We start from the raw sequence: 17,615 nt of genomic DNA on the forward strand, positions 1-17,615 counted from the left end.
AACTGCATCTTCTGCCTCCCTCGTGGCAGTTGTAGGTGCAAGTAGGAAACGGACTTTGTCCTAACTGCCTTCTGGGAGAGACAATGGCATCTGTGCTCATTTCCCTACTCTTACTTCCTGCAGCTTTCCTGGGAATCTGTCCACAAACAGATCATATCCTAGAGTGAGGCATTTCCCGCTCCAAAAGAATCTGTGCAGGTTCTCATGCAGCAAAGCACCCAAAGGCCCAACAAATGCTGACATTTTGCACAGGGCAGCAGTCCAGACACTGACCTGCACAGATTTGAACGTGGTGATGAAGGGCAACATGATGTGGTAGCCTGGTCCACTTGGACTAGTTAACAATGCACCCCCCCTAGAGAGAAAGAGAAAACATTCAAGCAAATGGAAAACACAGTCAAAATGCCAGGAGTCACAGCTATGTTAGTGTGAATTACACAATTCACCTGCTCCATATTTCTTGCATTAGAGTCACTTCAGGCCTGTAACTTCATTCACTACAGTGCCAAGGAGCAATCTATCTTGAGAATATTAACAGCACAATTTCTGTATAAAACAGCTGTCTCTAAAGAAGACACTTGCCTGTTGTGACTTAACAGTTTTGAGAAATTAACTTTTAGAGATAGCAGACATAGCTAAATTCGGCAACATTCTGTTGCATCACCGCAACACTGAAGAGAGTCTACAGAACACAGAATTTTTTCCTCTAAGCTGTTGACTAGCAGTCATGGAAAAGTCCAGCAGCTGGTGACCTGTGACAGTCTGGATTTCCACAGTGCATTCAGCACAGCCCCCTACTTGAAGGACAACGATCTGCAGTCCCTTGTGTGGTCAGACAGCTAGTTGTCAGTTGGAGACAGAGGAGAGCTCTGAGCAGCCAATGCTTAGCATCCTGCAAAGGCCCACATTGTTCAACACACTCATAATTACAGGAAAAAAGCAGCACAAAGGGATTGGGCCAAAATGGGGAAATGAAGCGTAGAAAGGAGGATAAATGGCATAAGTGACCCAAAGATTCAGAAAGGCAGAAAAAAGCTTGGAAAGGCTGAGGCTGAATTTCTCCATTCCTTTATTAAAATTTGAAGAGGAAGCATCTAGTAACCACCCTCTCTCTTTCTACAGAGTTTGTCCAGGGCAGCTGCAAGCTCCCAGTGCCACTGGGCCAGGCAGGGGCAGGCAGGTGCCCACCTGTCCTGGGACAGTGCAACAGCACCCAGGTGAGAGCAACAAGGCTGCAGGCAGGCCCAGGATACAGGCTTCATGCTTTTAGACCCCAATTATGAGCAGATAAGTCATTTTGTACAGAGGTAGGAAAAACAACTGAGGGATCAGAAAAACAGAGGACTGCAACGGTTCTGTACAGAACCGTGCCTTATAGGTGCAGGAAAGCAGAAAGAACTCACCCCACCCACTTCAGGGCAAAACCCTGAGGAAAACCCAGCAGGGAACAATCCCCTCCCAGGGCACTCTGAGGGCTGAGAATCTCATCAGTCAGAAAAACCTGCGGAGGCCTTCCAGTAGGAACGCTACCTGTAGTACACGGCCAGGTGTCCCTCCTCAACCCTGTGGATGGAGGCATACAGGAAGAAGACAAGGACTCCCGTAGCGGCCACCACCACCGCTCCGGCCTGGGCCATCGTCATTCTCGCAGCACCTGTGAGACAAACTCCTGAGGGAGGGCGGGAGGAAGCTCCCTTCCCAAGGGGAGGGAAACGCTCGGCCTTTGCACCGCAGCACTCGCGCTTCCCAGCCCAGCGCCGCACAGGCCCGACCCGCCCCCTCCTCGCGAATCCCTCCTTCGGACAGAAAACCGCGCCTCGGAACCCGCGCACCCCGACACCGGCTCTCACCTGGCGGGCCGGCCCCGGGAGGCCTACGCCTGGCTCACGACCGTCCCTCCGGGCTCCGGCCGGCCCGGGAGAACCCGGTGACGAAAGGCGCCGCGCCTTTCCGACAAACTAGGCCCAACGGCCGTGACGCCCCGCCCCGCCCCTCCCGCCCCGCGCCCACGTGCGGCAGAGGCCCAGCGCCGGGCGGCAGCGGAGCCAGCGCCGGGCGGCGCCCTCTGATGACGTCACGCGACCGCTGCCCCGCTCCAGCAAGGCCGCCGCAGCCTAAGAACGGCGTTTATTAAGGATAAAATCTGCTTAAAATACACGCGCGCACCCGTCGATACAAAAGCTCCGCTGGGTCCCGCAGCTGCCAGCCCCGGCATCCCCTCGCTCTCCGCTGTGGGGCCCGCTGGGGCCTTGCGGGGCCCGTGTCCCCTCTGCAACCTTAGGTCCAGCCCCGGGCAAGGGTGCTGCTTCCTCAGGACAGTGCAGGGTGTGCCGCGTCCCTGCCGTACAGAGCGTTCGCTGTGCTGAAGGCACAGGGAAGCCACAGTTTGTTAAACAGTTAGTGCCAGTTTCGTATATCTGCTGCTGGCCCCACAGCCTGGGCAATCCATACGGCTAATCTGAGATGCGATGGGGCACGTGGCTGCAGCCAGCTATCTGCACAGAGGCAGGAAGCAGCATAGTTCCTGGGACTACTTCAGCCAGCTCCAGTCAAAGTTCTGAAAGAGAAAATGTATAATCAATGGGTATCAAGATGTTACAATCACAATATAATCAAGAGAGTTAGGCGAAGTGGACAATGATAACAAAAGAGAATAAAAAGGAAGGCTTACTCTTAGGCTGGGCTCACCACAAAACACCAATAGAGGCGATCTCCAGAAGAGATCCTTCTCCACTGGTAGCCAGCTCTTAAATAGGTCTAGGAATTGCCTTCACCTGTGCTCCTCTGGCTGGCTCATGGCTCACCTCAGGTGATCAATCGGAGGTTCAGGCCATGACTCAGTAGTTCCCATGCACTCCATCCCTTCACGGCGTGAACCAATGATCAGGTTAACTAAAGGGGGTAAGCTTTCCCTAATACAGAGATCCGGTATATCACAACGTTTATACAATTTTATCGCAACGTGTGTTGGTACAATTCAAGATGAGTGATGATCAGTGGATGTCCATACTCTTCTATGGGCCAGTGCTCGATGATGTGACCGGAGGCATGAGGTCCTGAGGTGCAGGTCCGTTCTATGTTCCATCAGTGGGAGATGCCCAATCCCTAATTTTAGCCATGCTTGGGTGACAGGAATAGTCTGTCCCCCAAAACCACCAATCATCACTCTGTTGCCATCAAATTGCCTCGGATCTCCATAGAAAATTGATGTTTGTGCTCCAGTGTCCACTAATGCCATAAATCTCTGAATATTTTTTCGGGACCAATAAATTGTTAATTCTATGTAGGGCCTCTGGTCCCGTCTGGAGGCCCTATGGGGACTAACATCCCTTGTCACGCCATGAATTGTGCTACGGCCAATTCTTTTGCTTCTGATGGCTTAGGCATTGTGGCCCAAGACACCTGAGGTGGCTTTTTCTTCCTATTTGGAACAATAAAATCTTCTAAGTTCCATGTTGTTGTTGGCACCCTCTCTATAACCCTTACCCTTGATTTCTTAGGGTAGCTCTGAAATTTTTGATTGTCCTTTAGTTGTCTCCAGAGCTGGAGAAGGACATGGTTGGGCTGGCGGTCGATCTTAGCAAATTGGACCCCAGCCCAAATTAAATCATTAAACGTTTGTTTTTGGGATACCCTTATGGGTCCCAATCGAGGAGCTCGAGTAGCTGGCATTTTGGTTTTATTTACTGGCAGGACCTCTGCTTCTTCCAAAAACCGAATACTGCACCTAGTCCGCAGGCGTTCTGTTTCTCCCAAGTCGGCAACTAACTGGGCAGCCTGCTGGACTATGGCTTCTGACACTACAAGGGGATTTAATATGGAGACTAGGGTGCCATAGAGATGGGAGGGAGCTTGCTGTAAAATTAAATCTCTCATCCCTGCTGAAAATTTAACCATATCAGGGCCATCAAATGTGTCTTCATAGATAGCCTCTCTTACACCCAGTTCGCGGATATAATTTTGAAGGTCCTCCATGGAGGACCACATGCCTGTATGTAAAGGTGTGTCTGATTTATTTGGCCATACCATACGGCAGGCCGCCATTAACCATTCTAGTATGGAATGGTTTTCATCACGATATTGATGACCCACATATAACCTCTGTCTGAGAACAGGATGGACAGTCATGGTGGCCAACTTGGCTATTTCTGGGCCATTCACCAAGACACTTTCTGCCCCAGAATCCCACAGCCTTAATAACCAAGCCGGCACACTTTCTCTAGGCTTCTGCCAAAATCACTGTACTAAGTCCACCAATTCTGTTGCCGTGTATGGCTGGGCTGTTACATGTAAATGAGTCTGTGCAGGGGGCCACTGATCAGGCGGCACCCCTGCCGGTCTGTCCTGTACTTTTTTTGTTTTCTGGGTTACGACAGGACGGACTTCCAGTGGATCGGTCAGAATTGGATATTCAAGGTCTGATTTGGATTTGTTGTTTTCCTGATCAACGAAGTCTGTTGATTCAGGAGTCTGGTCATCATTTATTGAAATGTTATGAATTTGGCCTACGGGAAGATGTAGAATTGGCTTCTTCCCTGTTAAAACGCCAAGTTCATGCTCCAGTTTTTCAATGAGGTCTTTCAAAAGCTGATTTTCAGTTTCTAAAGTATTATTTCTTGTATCTGCATGATTTAAGGCACTCTATAGTGGCCATGCCACCATGGAGGCAGTCAGTTGTCTTTCTTTAGTGATGAGGACGTCCTTGCCAAGTCCTTGAAAATAGTCCGCCATGCGATATGGGGAGATATTACCCATAACGCGTAAGGGACCCCATTTTTCAATGACAACAGCTAACTGATAATAGGGGGATCCCTCAAATCCTCCTCTGGCTGGCTCATGGCTACCTCAGGTGATCAATCGGAGGTTCAGGCCGTGACTCAGTAGTTCCCATACAGAAAGCAAGGAAAAAACACAGAGATGGAGACAAAAGACTCACTATCTAGTACTTCTCTATTCTTCAGATAATCATTCCATCACAGCTGGAAAAATTCTCACCGTTTCATGACATGGCTCACTGTGATTGCACTGCTCTCCCCACACTTACTGTAACACTCGGGCATGGCACAACCTGTCTTTCTTGCTCTGAGAATGATGCTATGCCTGTACACAACCTACTGCTACTGGCCCTAGTGATTGTACAGGCAGTACAGAAACACAAACATATGAAAAAAAGGCTCCCAGCCATGCTTATGGAAAAATAGAGAAAAAAGATCTTACTGATTTCTCTTATGTTCTTCTGAGTGACTTTCAGAGGACAAATCTCATTTTTTGCTGTTTTCCTGTTTATCTTCTGTGTCGCAATACAAGAAGAATGGGAAAGGAATCAAGTGTAACTAAATCAAGTATTTATTGGCAGAGCATGATTCCACAAGAAAGAATAATCTTTCTGAGTTAAAATATGTCAGAGTCAGATGTTGCACCATGGGATGAGATGCGGGAGATGACAGAGAAATAGGTAAGAATAACCAATAGGAAGCCACTCAGAGAGCTTTCTCCTCCTCTAGCAATAGCAATTTCTGCTAATGAGTTTTCATTTGCTATTAAGTTTTCACTGAATTCATCCTCAGCAACTCCAGTAAACTCTTGGTTCACTGTTCAGTATGATTCATAAACAGCAGCATAGTTTCTGTTGAAACTATGAAATGTTTCTAGACATTTTAAAGTTTTTAGAGCTCTATTTCACGAACCTTCATTTCTCCAACCCTCTGTTCCTTATTTCAGCAGTTACAACAGATAAACAATTTTAACTTTTTATCCCACATGAATAGATACCAACCCTGAAGAGACACTGTAAGTAGCTTCTGAAAATCCAAACCAGAGCATATCAGGGGATCTCACTTCCTCAGAGATCCCTGACTTCTCTACAGGACTGCAATAGTTTGCAAAATAAATTGAGGCAATCTCAAGCTGACAGAAGCTGTATGGACTCTTCTCCTTTATAAAAAGGTCAATCTGATTGCCTAATATATCTGAATTGGCGTTTCTAAGAAACAGACCTAAAATCAGCTAAAATCAGCTTTTCAAGAAACCTTGTGTTCTGTGATGCTCTTCATCTTCCTGGGCCCATTTGAGCAGTAACTTACCAGCCTTGATCAGTAACTTGGGAACAGTTTCAGTCTGCATCAACATTTCTGTAATGCCTTGCTATTTCAAAAAACAATTTCTGCAAAAAGCCTTCTTAGGACTCTCTAAAGCCCCGCTTTCACTATAATGAGAGCTTAATTTCATAACCAGAAAAGGGCTCCATGCAGGCTGCTTTCCATGAAGACCAGCATGTTAGCAGAGTTCAGGGAGGTAACAGACATCATATGCCAACCACAGCAATTCACATAATCACAAATAATTAAGGAGTTCAGGAGTACTCCGTACTCACAGAGGACACTGTTGTGGCTGTGACAGTCAGGTCCTCAGAAACACACCAACAAGCTTACCGTCAAGCTGTTCTGCTCTTCTCTTGCCTCCTGCAACATACTGCTAAAGCGATCAAGATAATTCAGGTTCTCCTCTATCACATCAACAAAGTTTTCCCTGTAGGGAAGGCATAACAAGACAAATATAAAAAAAAGTTAACACTGACATCAGTAGTTTCTGCACTGAAGAAAAAAAGTAAAACACCAAAAAACTAACAGTTCTCTGCAATTACAGAGCTGCCTTTTAGGGCATAAAACACGCCTGGAGGAAGCATCCAGCAGATCCTCACCCCACAAGCCTCCATTTGTTCTCCTTCCCTACAGAGGAAGTACACAAACCACTCTGAAATTCAGCCTTAAGAGAACATGGGGAATGAACTGAGTACAAAGCGGCCTGAAATCACAGGCTTACATCTTGCAGCTTTCTGTACAGTTCCTCATACAGTGAAGCCAGATTTCGAAGAGGATCTCTGACGCCATACAAAATCACCTCAGGAAAGCACTCATTAAAGTGTGATCAACCTGTATCACTAGAAGGTAGAACATGCCCTACAGCAGCAGACAGAAAGGAGGAAGCTAAAGGTTTCAGAAAACTGACTTCCAGCAAAAGCACACTTAGAAAATATGTATCTTCAGAAATTAGATGTTTCAGGTCCAAAAAGAAAGAGATGGCCAAATGGATTGATAAATGAAATGTTTGTGCTTGTAAGCCCTGCTACTGCTCCACAATATCTGCACTGCTGAACACTGAGTGTTGAGCAGTCTTTGAGGGGTGCTCTTCTTCTGTTAGGCTGACTGGAATTAAAACTACTAATGAACTGAGAAAAGCATCAAAATCCTCAGCTCCTGTCAACTCTCTTGTCTCAGCTAGGCTGAGATATGAAAGAAATTAAGTGCACAGTGCTAACTGATGGAGGTCACAAGCTTTACTTGAGAGTGGTATATGGAAATTGCTCAGGATTGGAGCATGAAGGTTTGTGAAGAAAGAGCTAACCAAACTCCTGAGGTTTTGGAGTTTTAGTAACATATGAGGTACTGAAACTGTTTTGGAGGAGTGAAATAGAACATTGATTACTCATGACTCCAACTTCAGACCTCCATTTCAATTAAGACTTTTAATCCTTAAGCTGTGAGAAGTACTAAATATGGCCTGATTTATCTGGCACCAGAGGTTGGGCATGAAAAGAAACTGCATTTTGGCTCCAAATTTGCCTTTTGCTGCAGCCCTGGGGCAGAGCTGTGGTATGGGCAGCAGGAAGTTATTAAAAAACACCAGTCAGGAACTGAATAATGTTGCCTTCAGAGGCAGTCTAGTATTCTAAAACACTCTCTCATAGCATATCCAAAGCCCACCATGTGGGACGTGGTAAAGATATGTAAATAGGTCAGGGCCCCCAAGCACTAGAGACACTATCAGCAGAAGACGTGGTTTCAGAGTGTATGTGCACAGTGGTTATACTGACTCCTCTCTCTGTAGCAGCATCCTTTTCTTGTTGCTCTTACCCATCTCCAGGAGTTGCCATAGATGAAAGAGGGTGAGGTGCATATTCTGAGGAACACTGGGGGACCCACGTGGCAGCTGGAGTTGAGGCTGTCCCTTCTAGGCTGGAGCTTACCAGTGAACGAGAAGAGCTCTGAGTCTAGAAAGAAGAAACTTGTTTTCTGTGATATGTTTCCTAAGCTGACCTTAAACGTTGGCACATGGAAATCAAGATAGTTTTGGCTGTATAGCCACTAGAAATGATGTGTAAAAATCAAGTGTATTCTTCAAACACCTGATGCTATTTAAGAAAGCACCCATTTCATTTTTGCAGAAATACTAACATAATGACAGGTTTAAAAGAGCAGACACAAGTTTACCTATCCCAGTATACATCCTGCAATACACTCAGAGAACATAAGAATGAAGCTCATGTAATGCTATGTTACATGCACTGCTTTCCAGCCTCCAGTAATTTGCATTTAAGAACTTTCTGGGACCAAGAATTCCTTTACTGGACTTCTTTTCCATGAATCTGTCTACTGTCCTTCTAAATCTGTGTGAACTTTTAGCATCTCAAACTTCCCTTCTCTACAGTAAAGTAACTATTGTGTGGAAGCACCTCTTTTTTGTTTTGAGTTTCTTTCTTTACAGCTTTGTTTGCTGTCCCCTGGTTCTTACAGTGGAAGGAAGTGCAAAAAATCCAGAAGTTACTTACGCAAGCAATTTTCAGCAAATGCCATATCTCCCTTTGTCTTTTGCCCTGCATCTGCATCACCGAGTTATCAGCTTCTCTGATGTTATTTAGAGCCACTTCAATCTTTGGAAGCAAGTCAATAATCTTCTGCTTACAGCCCAAGAGCTTGCTGTAACAAAACCAAAACACACAGTTAACTCCAGCTTGTGTGGCAGTGAGCTTTTTGAAAGCGGCCTCATCTTAAGATTCAAGGACAATTCAGTGAGAACACCCCTTTCTCTTAGCTCAACACTGTGGTAGCTGCAGGTACAAAATGTGCAAGACTGAAAGGACCCCTGGATTTTTCTGTCTGGTTAAGACTCAAAAAAAGTAGGTAGACAACACTGCTACTAATACCGAGAATATAAGCTCTTATCTGAGGTACAAAAATTGATCCTGATGATAACAGACAGTATAGAAACTCAACCACGGTATTTTAATTCTCTTTGGTCTATGCGAGTCTCTGTATGCTGATGTACCTAAGCTGGCAACTTTCTCTGTGGATCTATTAACCATATGCCACAGCTGAAAATAAGGACAGATCACATTTTGCTGACTACTGAGATCTATGTAATGTCTTTTTTGTTTGAGCTTTTGAGAAATTAATGAACAAATCACTGTTATTTTCTCAGCTTGTTACACTATTTCTTTTTAAAGATTAAAATTCCAACTTAAGCATGAGCAGACCTGCCTAATTTTAAGTAAACTCTTGGCTGCTAACAGCACAAACTACTGTATTTTCCTCTCATTTGCTACTAGCTATATGCATTAGCTGTCTTAGAAGAAAAAAGTGGAAATTCAACACAGACACAAAGAGAAGAATTAATACTATTAATATGCTATTAATATTAATAAGAGTGCTATGAGAAGTGCTTATCTGTGAATGGAACATTTGGGTACTGACCCAAAGACACAAATGCTGAAAGTTGCCTTTATTTTTCTGAATAGTTACCTGAGATGGCCAAAGAGCTCCTTCAGAACTCGGTCTTGGCTCTGAACTGTCTGCACAATAATCTTCACCATGTCTGTGCTGTCACTGTAGGCATGATCTGGAAGGAACATTAATCATTAGTAAAATGCTCAGTGCGAAGCCACTCCCCCTCATTCATGCTCAGAGACAATGAAAGTCACTTAAGTGCGGGCAAACAAACTGAAACACAGTTCACAGGTTGGCTATAATGTCTCATTAGGCACAGCTTTTCTTAAACATCTCTTTGTGCCACAGATAAAAGCTTCAGTAAGGAAAGATAGTTGCCAAATGCACAAGCAACTAACTCTTCCTTGCTCACCAGGTACCACATTCAGAACACATAATGCTCAAACACGAGGCTCCATCAAGAATAACTGAGGTATTAAGAGAAAAAAAGATTGCCGTTTGGCTGGAGTGATGACACAGGAGTGGCAGTTCTTCCTGAGTATGGAGAAGTAAAGGAGTAGTATCTGGAGAAAGTGTTAGGGAATGTCAGAAGGCATACAAAGTTGTTTATGGCAGATACTCAAGTGTGAAAATCATAGGACAAACCAATGACTGGGGAACAGTATTATAGGAATTCAGGAGAATGCCTGGCTCAGCAACAAGAAGAAAATGGCTTGAGGTATGTTCTTGACAATGACTTGACTTCTCCAAAACAGTATTTTCAGGGTTGCAAGAACTGAGTTGAGAAAAAAAATCAGTGAAAGTTAGTTGCTGGGCACAAATGCAGAGCAGTTTTTGAACAACCTGCTTCCATACCTGGAGGTCTTGTTTTTAATTGCTTGTACAGATCTATGGCTTTCTGTTCCCTTCAAAAAGAAAGAAAGAAAAAAATCATATGCCTTCACATGGCTCAGCTATGTTTTCTTTCTGTAGTATCCTTAACTGCAAAACCTTGTTTTTGTAACTAAAGGTACTTCTGCACAGCTGCCTCAGAAATTCTTGCTCCCATTCTGCTTATGTCGCCTGGTCAATTTTAGTGACATTTAGTGACATTCTGCAAATGAAAAGCACAAACAATAGGACAGTGTTTCTTTTCCATTAAGTTTATGTTATTTCTCTCAAATATTCCAACAAGCTGCAGTTTAACTAGTTCTTGGGCCCACACCAGACTTCTTCTCTTAACTGCCCCTAGATCACCCCAGTATGATTTCAAGAAATCATGCAAACTTCTTCTCCTTATGTATGTGAGCATTTCTAACATATTTCGTTGTTATTGGTCTTGAGAGTCCTGCAGCAGCCTAAGACAGGTGAGAGGTGCTCTTTCCTCCTGCTGCACAGGGAAAAAAGAGAGCATTAGCATCCAGTGCACATCCAGTCTGACACACCACACAGGACTCACCTGTGTCTTTGGGCTGCATGCATCAAATCTTAAGCAGTGTGCTTTGCTATAGCCTGAAAAACTGAAAAACAGGAGACTCAATCTGTTCTCCACTCCTTGTTAAGAAAAGAACAGAATTTTGTCTTCGTAGCACTAGACTATCCTGAGCAACAGCTCAGGGTATACTTAAAGTACTTCGATAAATGCTGATGCAGCCTTGTGCTTTCAGTAGTGAAAGTGCTGCAAACAATGCTTCAGAAGGCAATTTCATCAGGTGTTTAAGCTGATGTGAATGTGGACTACTGCTGCAAGAGGGAGTTCCTCTCCACCACCACTTCCTTTCCTGGGCCCAACCTGATACAGTTGTTCTGTATCAGTGACTATACATGGACAAAAAGTAACTTAGTTGACCTAGCTTTGCAGAGGGTAAAGAGCATGCCAGGAGAATGTATGCTTCCTCTCAGAATACTCAAAGTTAGTTAGAAGAGCTCTTACTATCAACAAATTTAATCTTGTTGTTGTTTTGGCTGTCCCAGCTGTTTTCCCCATGTTTCTAGAGGTCCAGCCATCATGCAGCTCCAGATTTGTTAGGTAAGCTAGGTGAGCTTGCTCCTTTGACTGAATGCTAATAATTCTTGGACTTTACAATGCTGCTAAATGATCAGTTGATCTTCAAGAGGAAGGCAGAGCCACATAAGGTGGGACTTTCCCTCTTAACAGCAGAGTAATCAAACTGATCTCAGCATTGCTCTGTACACTCAGCTTGCAAAAAACTGAGAAACACATTTTGAAAACGCTGACAAAAGAGCCATTACAATAGATTAAAACATCACTCAGACATCCATTAATGCACAATAGAAACAGTAAGTAAAGAACTTACAAGCTCTCCATGACTTCTCCTTGGCGCCTTGCATATGGACTCTTTTGAAGCTCCACAATCTCTGTGTGCAAAGCCATGATCTGTTCATCTAAATATCCAATATCTTCAGCCTATGGGGAGATGCAGTTACAAGTCAAATTGAAGAAGGACAGCAAGAATAAAGATAAAAATCTACAGAATATTTCTTTGGACAATAGGCTGACTCCCTGCAGACTTTAGGAGATAAAGGCTCTTCAATATGACTGCTATTATAATAACCAAGGTTACTCACTGATACCATTTGCATTCACAATAAGGATGAGAAAAATCAACTTCTTCATTAATCACAGCTCTTCAAAATGCTTGTTGCACATACACACTCTGGGTCTACAGATGTTCCAACAGCAGAGATGTTTTCTCTTGTTCTTACAGTGTGAATAAAAGGTGCTCTAACATTTTACATTCCCACATGCATTTTGGCCTAACATTTCTCTAGTACTTCACATCTTCCTCAAAGCAATACAGAAATACTACTCTTATATCAAGACTCTCACACAGTCAGATAAGGCAATGAACAACAATCTTTCCAAGCACCAGTAGAAGCCAAGTGGTGCCCAACATACACTGGAAATCTCTGGCATGGTTGAGAAAACACAAGTTACCATCTTGGAATCATGGACTGTGGATATTGAACAAGCACAACAGAAGTGAGTGGTAAAGAAACTGCCTTCCTGAGAAAGCATTCTGGGATACTGAATCTTTTCCTTTCTGACCTGAGTCTGTAGGATCTGCAGAGGGAATGTTTTCTGGAACATAGTTGTTAATGAAACTGCGGAAGTACTTGGTGTGAAGGTATGTAAATAGGATGAGACACCAGAAAGGGATGGCAAGTAAAGAACAAAATAAGAAGTGAGAAGCCATGTGATCAAAGGAGGTCGTCAGAAAAATGCTGCTGGTCTCTATCTGGAGCACTATGGCTCACCATAAAGACTGTAACTGTGTCTCATAAAAGTTATGCTGCCTGCTGGACAGTCACTGCGTATTACAGAATAAATCAATTTCCATTTCTGATAAACGTACATGGTGTGACTACAATCTGGACTGCAAGGGTTGAAGATAGATCATAATCCTCAGGCTCTGCAAAGCAAACACTTGTTGATACTCTGGATTTCCTAGAAACAGCTGTTGACAACTTGAATTATTCTGCTACATGCAGCCATATTTATATTTCTTGTTTCCTACAAGAAGCGTATTGGGTTCATATGGCAAGGTTTTGGTAGCAGGGCTGTAAGGGAGGTCTCTGTGTGAAGAGACCAAGAGCTTCACCACGTTAGAGAAGACCCAGCACTCCACTGAAAGGACTGGGAAGATGGTAACTGGTGAGCCATCTCCCTGTATGTAATGTAACCAGCAAGCTTTTTTATCTTATTAACTCCTCCGTCCTGCTGAGGACCAGGAGTGAGTGAAAAGCTTGACAGCTTTCAGCAGATGAGACATAATAGAGACTACTTTCTGAGATATTTTAGACATCCACTCTGAGAAATACACTGCAAATGCTCTGCTTTCTCTTTGTGACCCTTCTGCATGGCTTCTGCCTCCCAGGCTTTATTCAGTATATCCAGGAGAAAAGAAGTAGCAGCTTTTGACAATAAACCATTGTGATCATTCTATTTCTGTCCTCAGTTTTTCACAGCTAAAAGCTTACTTTTTCCCCTGTAAAGGACTGGACAGAACAACAGGCAGAGTTGTTCTATGTCAAGGTCTCTATTTCCTTATTACTTTCAATGGAAGTAAAATTGAAATACTCCCAAAAAACACACATCAGGATTCTAGCAGTGGGTATATTTCAGCTAGTGTTTCTCACAGGACAAGTCTTTAACACTGTCTCCCACAGTATTCTCCTGGAAAAGCTGGTATCACGTGGCTTGGACAGGTACACTCTTTGCTGGGTAAAGAACTGGCTGGAGAGCCAAGTCCACAAAGTGGTGGCGAATGGAGTTAAATTCAGGTGGTGACTGGTCATGAGTGGTGGTTCCCAAGGGTCGGTACTGGGGCCTGTCCTGCTCAGTATATTTATTGATGACCTGGATGAGGGCATTGAGTGCACCCTCAGTAAGTTTGCAGGTGACATCAAGCTGGGAGGAAGTACTGATCTGCCTGGGGGTAGGAAGGCCCTACAGAGGAATCTGGACAGGCTGGATAGCTGGGTTGAGGCCAGTGGGATGAAGTTCAAAAAAACCAAATGCCAGATCCTTCACTTTGGCCATAACAACACCAGGCAATGTTACACGCTTGGGGCAGAAGACCACTCTCACTAAGAACTGGTTCTAGCTCCATTCTGAATTTCTTAAGAATGACTCTAATTTCTTTTACCAAAACTCAATTTGCCTGCTTATTTGCAAGGAATTTGTCTGTATTCTTAAGTTAAGCATTGCAATTTTCAGATCACTGCCTAGTGACTGACTAGTATCATTTTCAGTTTTAGCAATGTACATTTTTGTGTGCAATAAAATCAAGGTAGAAGACTCTTGGCAACACCACTCCTTTTTGGTAGTAAACAACATTTCTCTACAGCCTACTTTCCTATATAAACAAACTGAGTCTAATGAATTTTGCATTAGTTTTGCTCAAACCACTGGATTCAAACAACTTGGTGCATACCTGGGCACACTGAGAGGCCTTCTCTTCCATCTCTTTCCATGCTTTCAGCATCTTTTCTGAAGCTTAAGAGAAAAGATTTGTTAACGTTTAAAAAGCTACAGATGACGAAAAGAAAGCATGACACAAGCTATGCATGCATCAGTTGAATTTAAAGATAAAGAGGTTGAATCTCTATAGGTTGAATCTCTAAGCAGGAGCCACAACCCAGATGTGGGAACAGCTGACATGTATTACTACACCTGCAGTTATGGAGGCATCTTATACTTTTTAACCTCCTTTGCTCGTGCCAAATTCATCTTCTTCCCCCAGAAAAAAAAAAACAAAAAAACCCAAACACATAAAGATGCTGAGAAACACAGTGGCAGCTCCTGCATACATTTTCTTTTAAGGTAATTCCTACCCACAGTGGTTCACAGTTAGCCCAATCCTTTACAAAAATCAGACAAGGCACCCAGGAAAGTATTACAAAAATATGTACATATGCCATAAGCCATCTGATCACTGTATCTCTCCAGGTCAAGGCGAATACTCTGGTGAAAGAATTCCAGCTTTGCTTTCAGTTGCTGAGAGGCTGATACCATATTGTTTTTCATTTTTATTAGGTTGGCATTATACCGAAGGAGACTCAGCCTAACAAATGAAAGAAGAACATCATATTAGCTGAAAAGTGTTTGTGCATTTATGTGGTCAGCAACCAAAGAAGCTGTCACTGAAGGCAAGACAGGTAAACAAAAGAAATAGTGAGATGTTTACAACAAGAAGTGTTAGTGGGGTCACAGACTCCAACTCACTCTCAGAATATGCAGGTCCTCAATAAGCAAAAGAGGAAGTCCTTTCTCATTTCTTATTTTTTTTTCTTCATGCATGTGTGTCAATTAAGCAACCTTTGCAATGGGGACTACTGTTAGCATACACAGGCTTCTGTAGTGTGGCCCCTGGTGAATGCTGTCATCTTTTTTACTGTCTGAGGCACATAATACTGCCCATTTGCTGCCACACAGGATAAAACCCTACAAACACAGCAAACAGTTTCCCTGATTCTGCCACTTGTGAAACAAATGCCCTGGGCTGTACTGTGCTGCCAGCAGCTTGAGCTAATCAATCCTCTCATGTCAGCACTGGTGAAGCCACTCCTGGAGGACAGAGCCCAGTTCTGGGCTCACCAGTGCAAGAAAGACATGGACATACTGGAGGGAGTTCAAGTAAGGGCAACAGAGATAACTAAAGTTCTGGAAAATCATTCATAGGAGGATGAGCAAGTAGAAGAAGTTGAATGGGCATCACTATATGTAAATATTTGAAAGGAAGTTTAAAGAAGGAGGCTCATTTCAGTGGTTCTCAGTGACATGACAACAGGCAATGGCCCCAAACTGAAATGTCCAAGGTTCCATGTGAACACTAGGAAACACTTTTTTTTTTAAATTTAAACTTTTCAATGAGGACTGACACAGGTTGCCCAGAAAGGCTGCAGAGTCTTCATCCTCAGAGATATTCCAGAGCCATCTGTACATAGTTCTGGACAAGTTGTGTCAGAAAGGATTGAACCAGATGACCTCCAGAGGTCTCTGACAATCTTGGCTATTCTGCAAGTCTATGACTGCTTTCAAGTTTTTTCAATTGTTATCAACATCAGGTAGTATGAAATAGAATTAATGGAGCTGTTTAAGTTCCCAGCCCAAACACACTTCATAATGTAGAAGTATAGAAGATCAGAGAGCTATAAAACTTCTAGCAATCAGGAGTCCCCTGAGCTGCATGCTTCCAGTCAGTCTCCGTGTTTGCATAATACTGAATCCTCTGAATTAAGAATAACAACTTACATAGCAGCTCTCTGGCCCTGGAAAAGCCTGCTGTAATCTTCTTTTAGCCCAATGACGTAGTGAACTGCTTCTGCCCATACCTTGCGGAGCTGAGGAATTGGTAGCTGGATTTTACTATCCTGTACTGAATACAAGAAAAACATAATTGCACCTAAATGGAAGAACAACTCTAGAAAAGGAGTCTAGTGCTTACAACATTCCCTATTCCTGCTTCAGGTACTTAAACTAACAGATCAAGACACATAAGAACTGCTCATTTGCTATGTGATGTTCTGATTTTTTTGAGCATTTTGGCTACTGGCAATAAAAGGTGTGACATAACACTATGTGAAACGTCAGAAAAGGCAGGACCCATGGTTTGTTTTATCCATTAATTCTGCATCTAAAGCACTCGCTCAAGCTACCAAAGCTCTACAGAAGAGTTCCAAAAGAGTAAGCAACGGATGCTCTAACTGTTAAATCTATAAAATGTGGAGATAACACTGTAGATAACATTTTGCTAGGCTGCTACAGGTTCTTAAATGGTCCTCTTAGTCAGAGGCTGCCCTTCAAAATACACACAGAGATTAGCAAGGCAAATCTACTTCCACAAGAAGTAATGCTTTCAGGTCCAAGGTGTCCTCCAGCATACTTACCAATATAATTTACACACTCAGACAGACTTCGAGAAGCAAAGGGTCCATCATAGACAATTTTGCTTTTATCGAACAAGTAGACCATATAGCTATCCCAGCCCCTCTGCACAAAAAGAGAAAATCTGGTTACAAAACGAACTCGTTATTGTCATCAGAAACTCTTCAAAAATTTAAAAAATTGACTTTGACAGATTCCACAGAAGCACAGGACCCTTTGCTAGCAAGTTACTTTAAAGATTTAGTTGGAATATAACCATAGCAACCTATGTTATCCAAGAAAATCATGCTACACAGAGTAAATTGTCTCAAGTGGGATGAGATCAAAGCAATTAATCTTCCTTAAGATTTCAAATTCCTTAAGAGTGGGAAAGACTTTAAATGAACAGAATCATTCTTACTACGCCATCAATAACACACTGGGAAGCAGGTTTCCGGGGGTCCAGGCAAATTCCTGTCTCCAAGAGCAGTTCCTGATTTCCAGTGCTTATTCCAGTTTCAAACTCAATTCGAATCTGAAGGGAATGAAGACTTTCCTCAGGATGCAAGAGAAATGAAACAATCTTGGCAGAGGTCATATTTAGGATGTGCACTATCTGTAAAAAAGAGTGCAAATTAATTACAGGTCACTGGCTATCCAAGACAATGCACATAATAGCCTCAAAGGGTGTACGTAACCATAAACCATAAAGTTTTAGCAATTACAATAATTAAGTGCAGGTG

At 43.3% G+C, this 17,615-nt stretch overlaps 2 protein-coding genes across 6 annotated transcripts in view; both read right to left on the minus strand.

The window, feature by feature from the left end:
* ERLIN1 (ER lipid raft associated 1) overlaps window positions 1-2,277 on the minus strand; it is a 19,004-nt gene extending 16,727 nt beyond the window's left edge. The window contains exons 1-3 of the mRNA XM_052677891.1: window positions 2,167-2,277; window positions 1,531-1,654; window positions 274-355 (exon numbers count right to left, since the gene is read on the minus strand). Of these exons, the coding sequence (XP_052533851.1) occupies window positions 274-355; window positions 1,531-1,654; window positions 2,167-2,215 (255 nt within the window). The 5' untranslated portion in view covers window positions 2,216-2,277. The remainder of the gene's footprint in view (window positions 1-273; window positions 356-1,530; window positions 1,655-2,166) is intronic.
* CHUK (component of inhibitor of nuclear factor kappa B kinase complex) overlaps window positions 2,095-17,615 on the minus strand; it is a 25,919-nt gene continuing 10,398 nt past the window's right edge. Inside the window, exons 10-21 of one of the 5 annotated variants that reach the window (XM_052677881.1) lie at window positions 17,294-17,488; window positions 16,896-16,998; window positions 16,261-16,384; window positions 14,919-15,070; window positions 14,441-14,502; window positions 11,801-11,910; window positions 10,359-10,408; window positions 9,579-9,675; window positions 8,609-8,756; window positions 7,914-8,050; window positions 6,432-6,528; window positions 2,095-2,557 (exon numbers count right to left, since the gene is read on the minus strand). In XM_052677881.1, the coding sequence (XP_052533841.1) occupies window positions 2,531-2,557; window positions 6,432-6,528; window positions 7,914-8,050; window positions 8,609-8,756; window positions 9,579-9,675; window positions 10,359-10,408; window positions 11,801-11,910; window positions 14,441-14,502; window positions 14,919-15,070; window positions 16,261-16,384; window positions 16,896-16,998; window positions 17,294-17,488 (1,302 nt within the window). In that variant the 3' untranslated portion in view covers window positions 2,095-2,530. Of the gene's footprint in view, window positions 2,558-6,431; window positions 6,529-7,913; window positions 8,051-8,608; window positions 8,757-9,578; window positions 10,409-10,629; window positions 11,003-11,800; window positions 11,911-14,440; window positions 14,503-14,918; window positions 15,071-16,260; window positions 16,385-16,895; window positions 16,999-17,293; window positions 17,489-17,615 lie in introns of those variants that run through there. The other 4 variants (XR_008205280.1, XR_008205278.1, XR_008205279.1 and 1 more) reach the window with 4 other exon arrangements.

The sequence above is a fragment of the Tympanuchus pallidicinctus genome, unplaced genomic scaffold (genome assembly GCF_026119805.1).
Source record: "Tympanuchus pallidicinctus isolate F22 unplaced genomic scaffold, pur_lepc_1.0 scaffold16, whole genome shotgun sequence".
Lineage (NCBI taxonomy): Eukaryota > Metazoa > Chordata > Aves > Galliformes > Phasianidae > Tympanuchus > Tympanuchus pallidicinctus.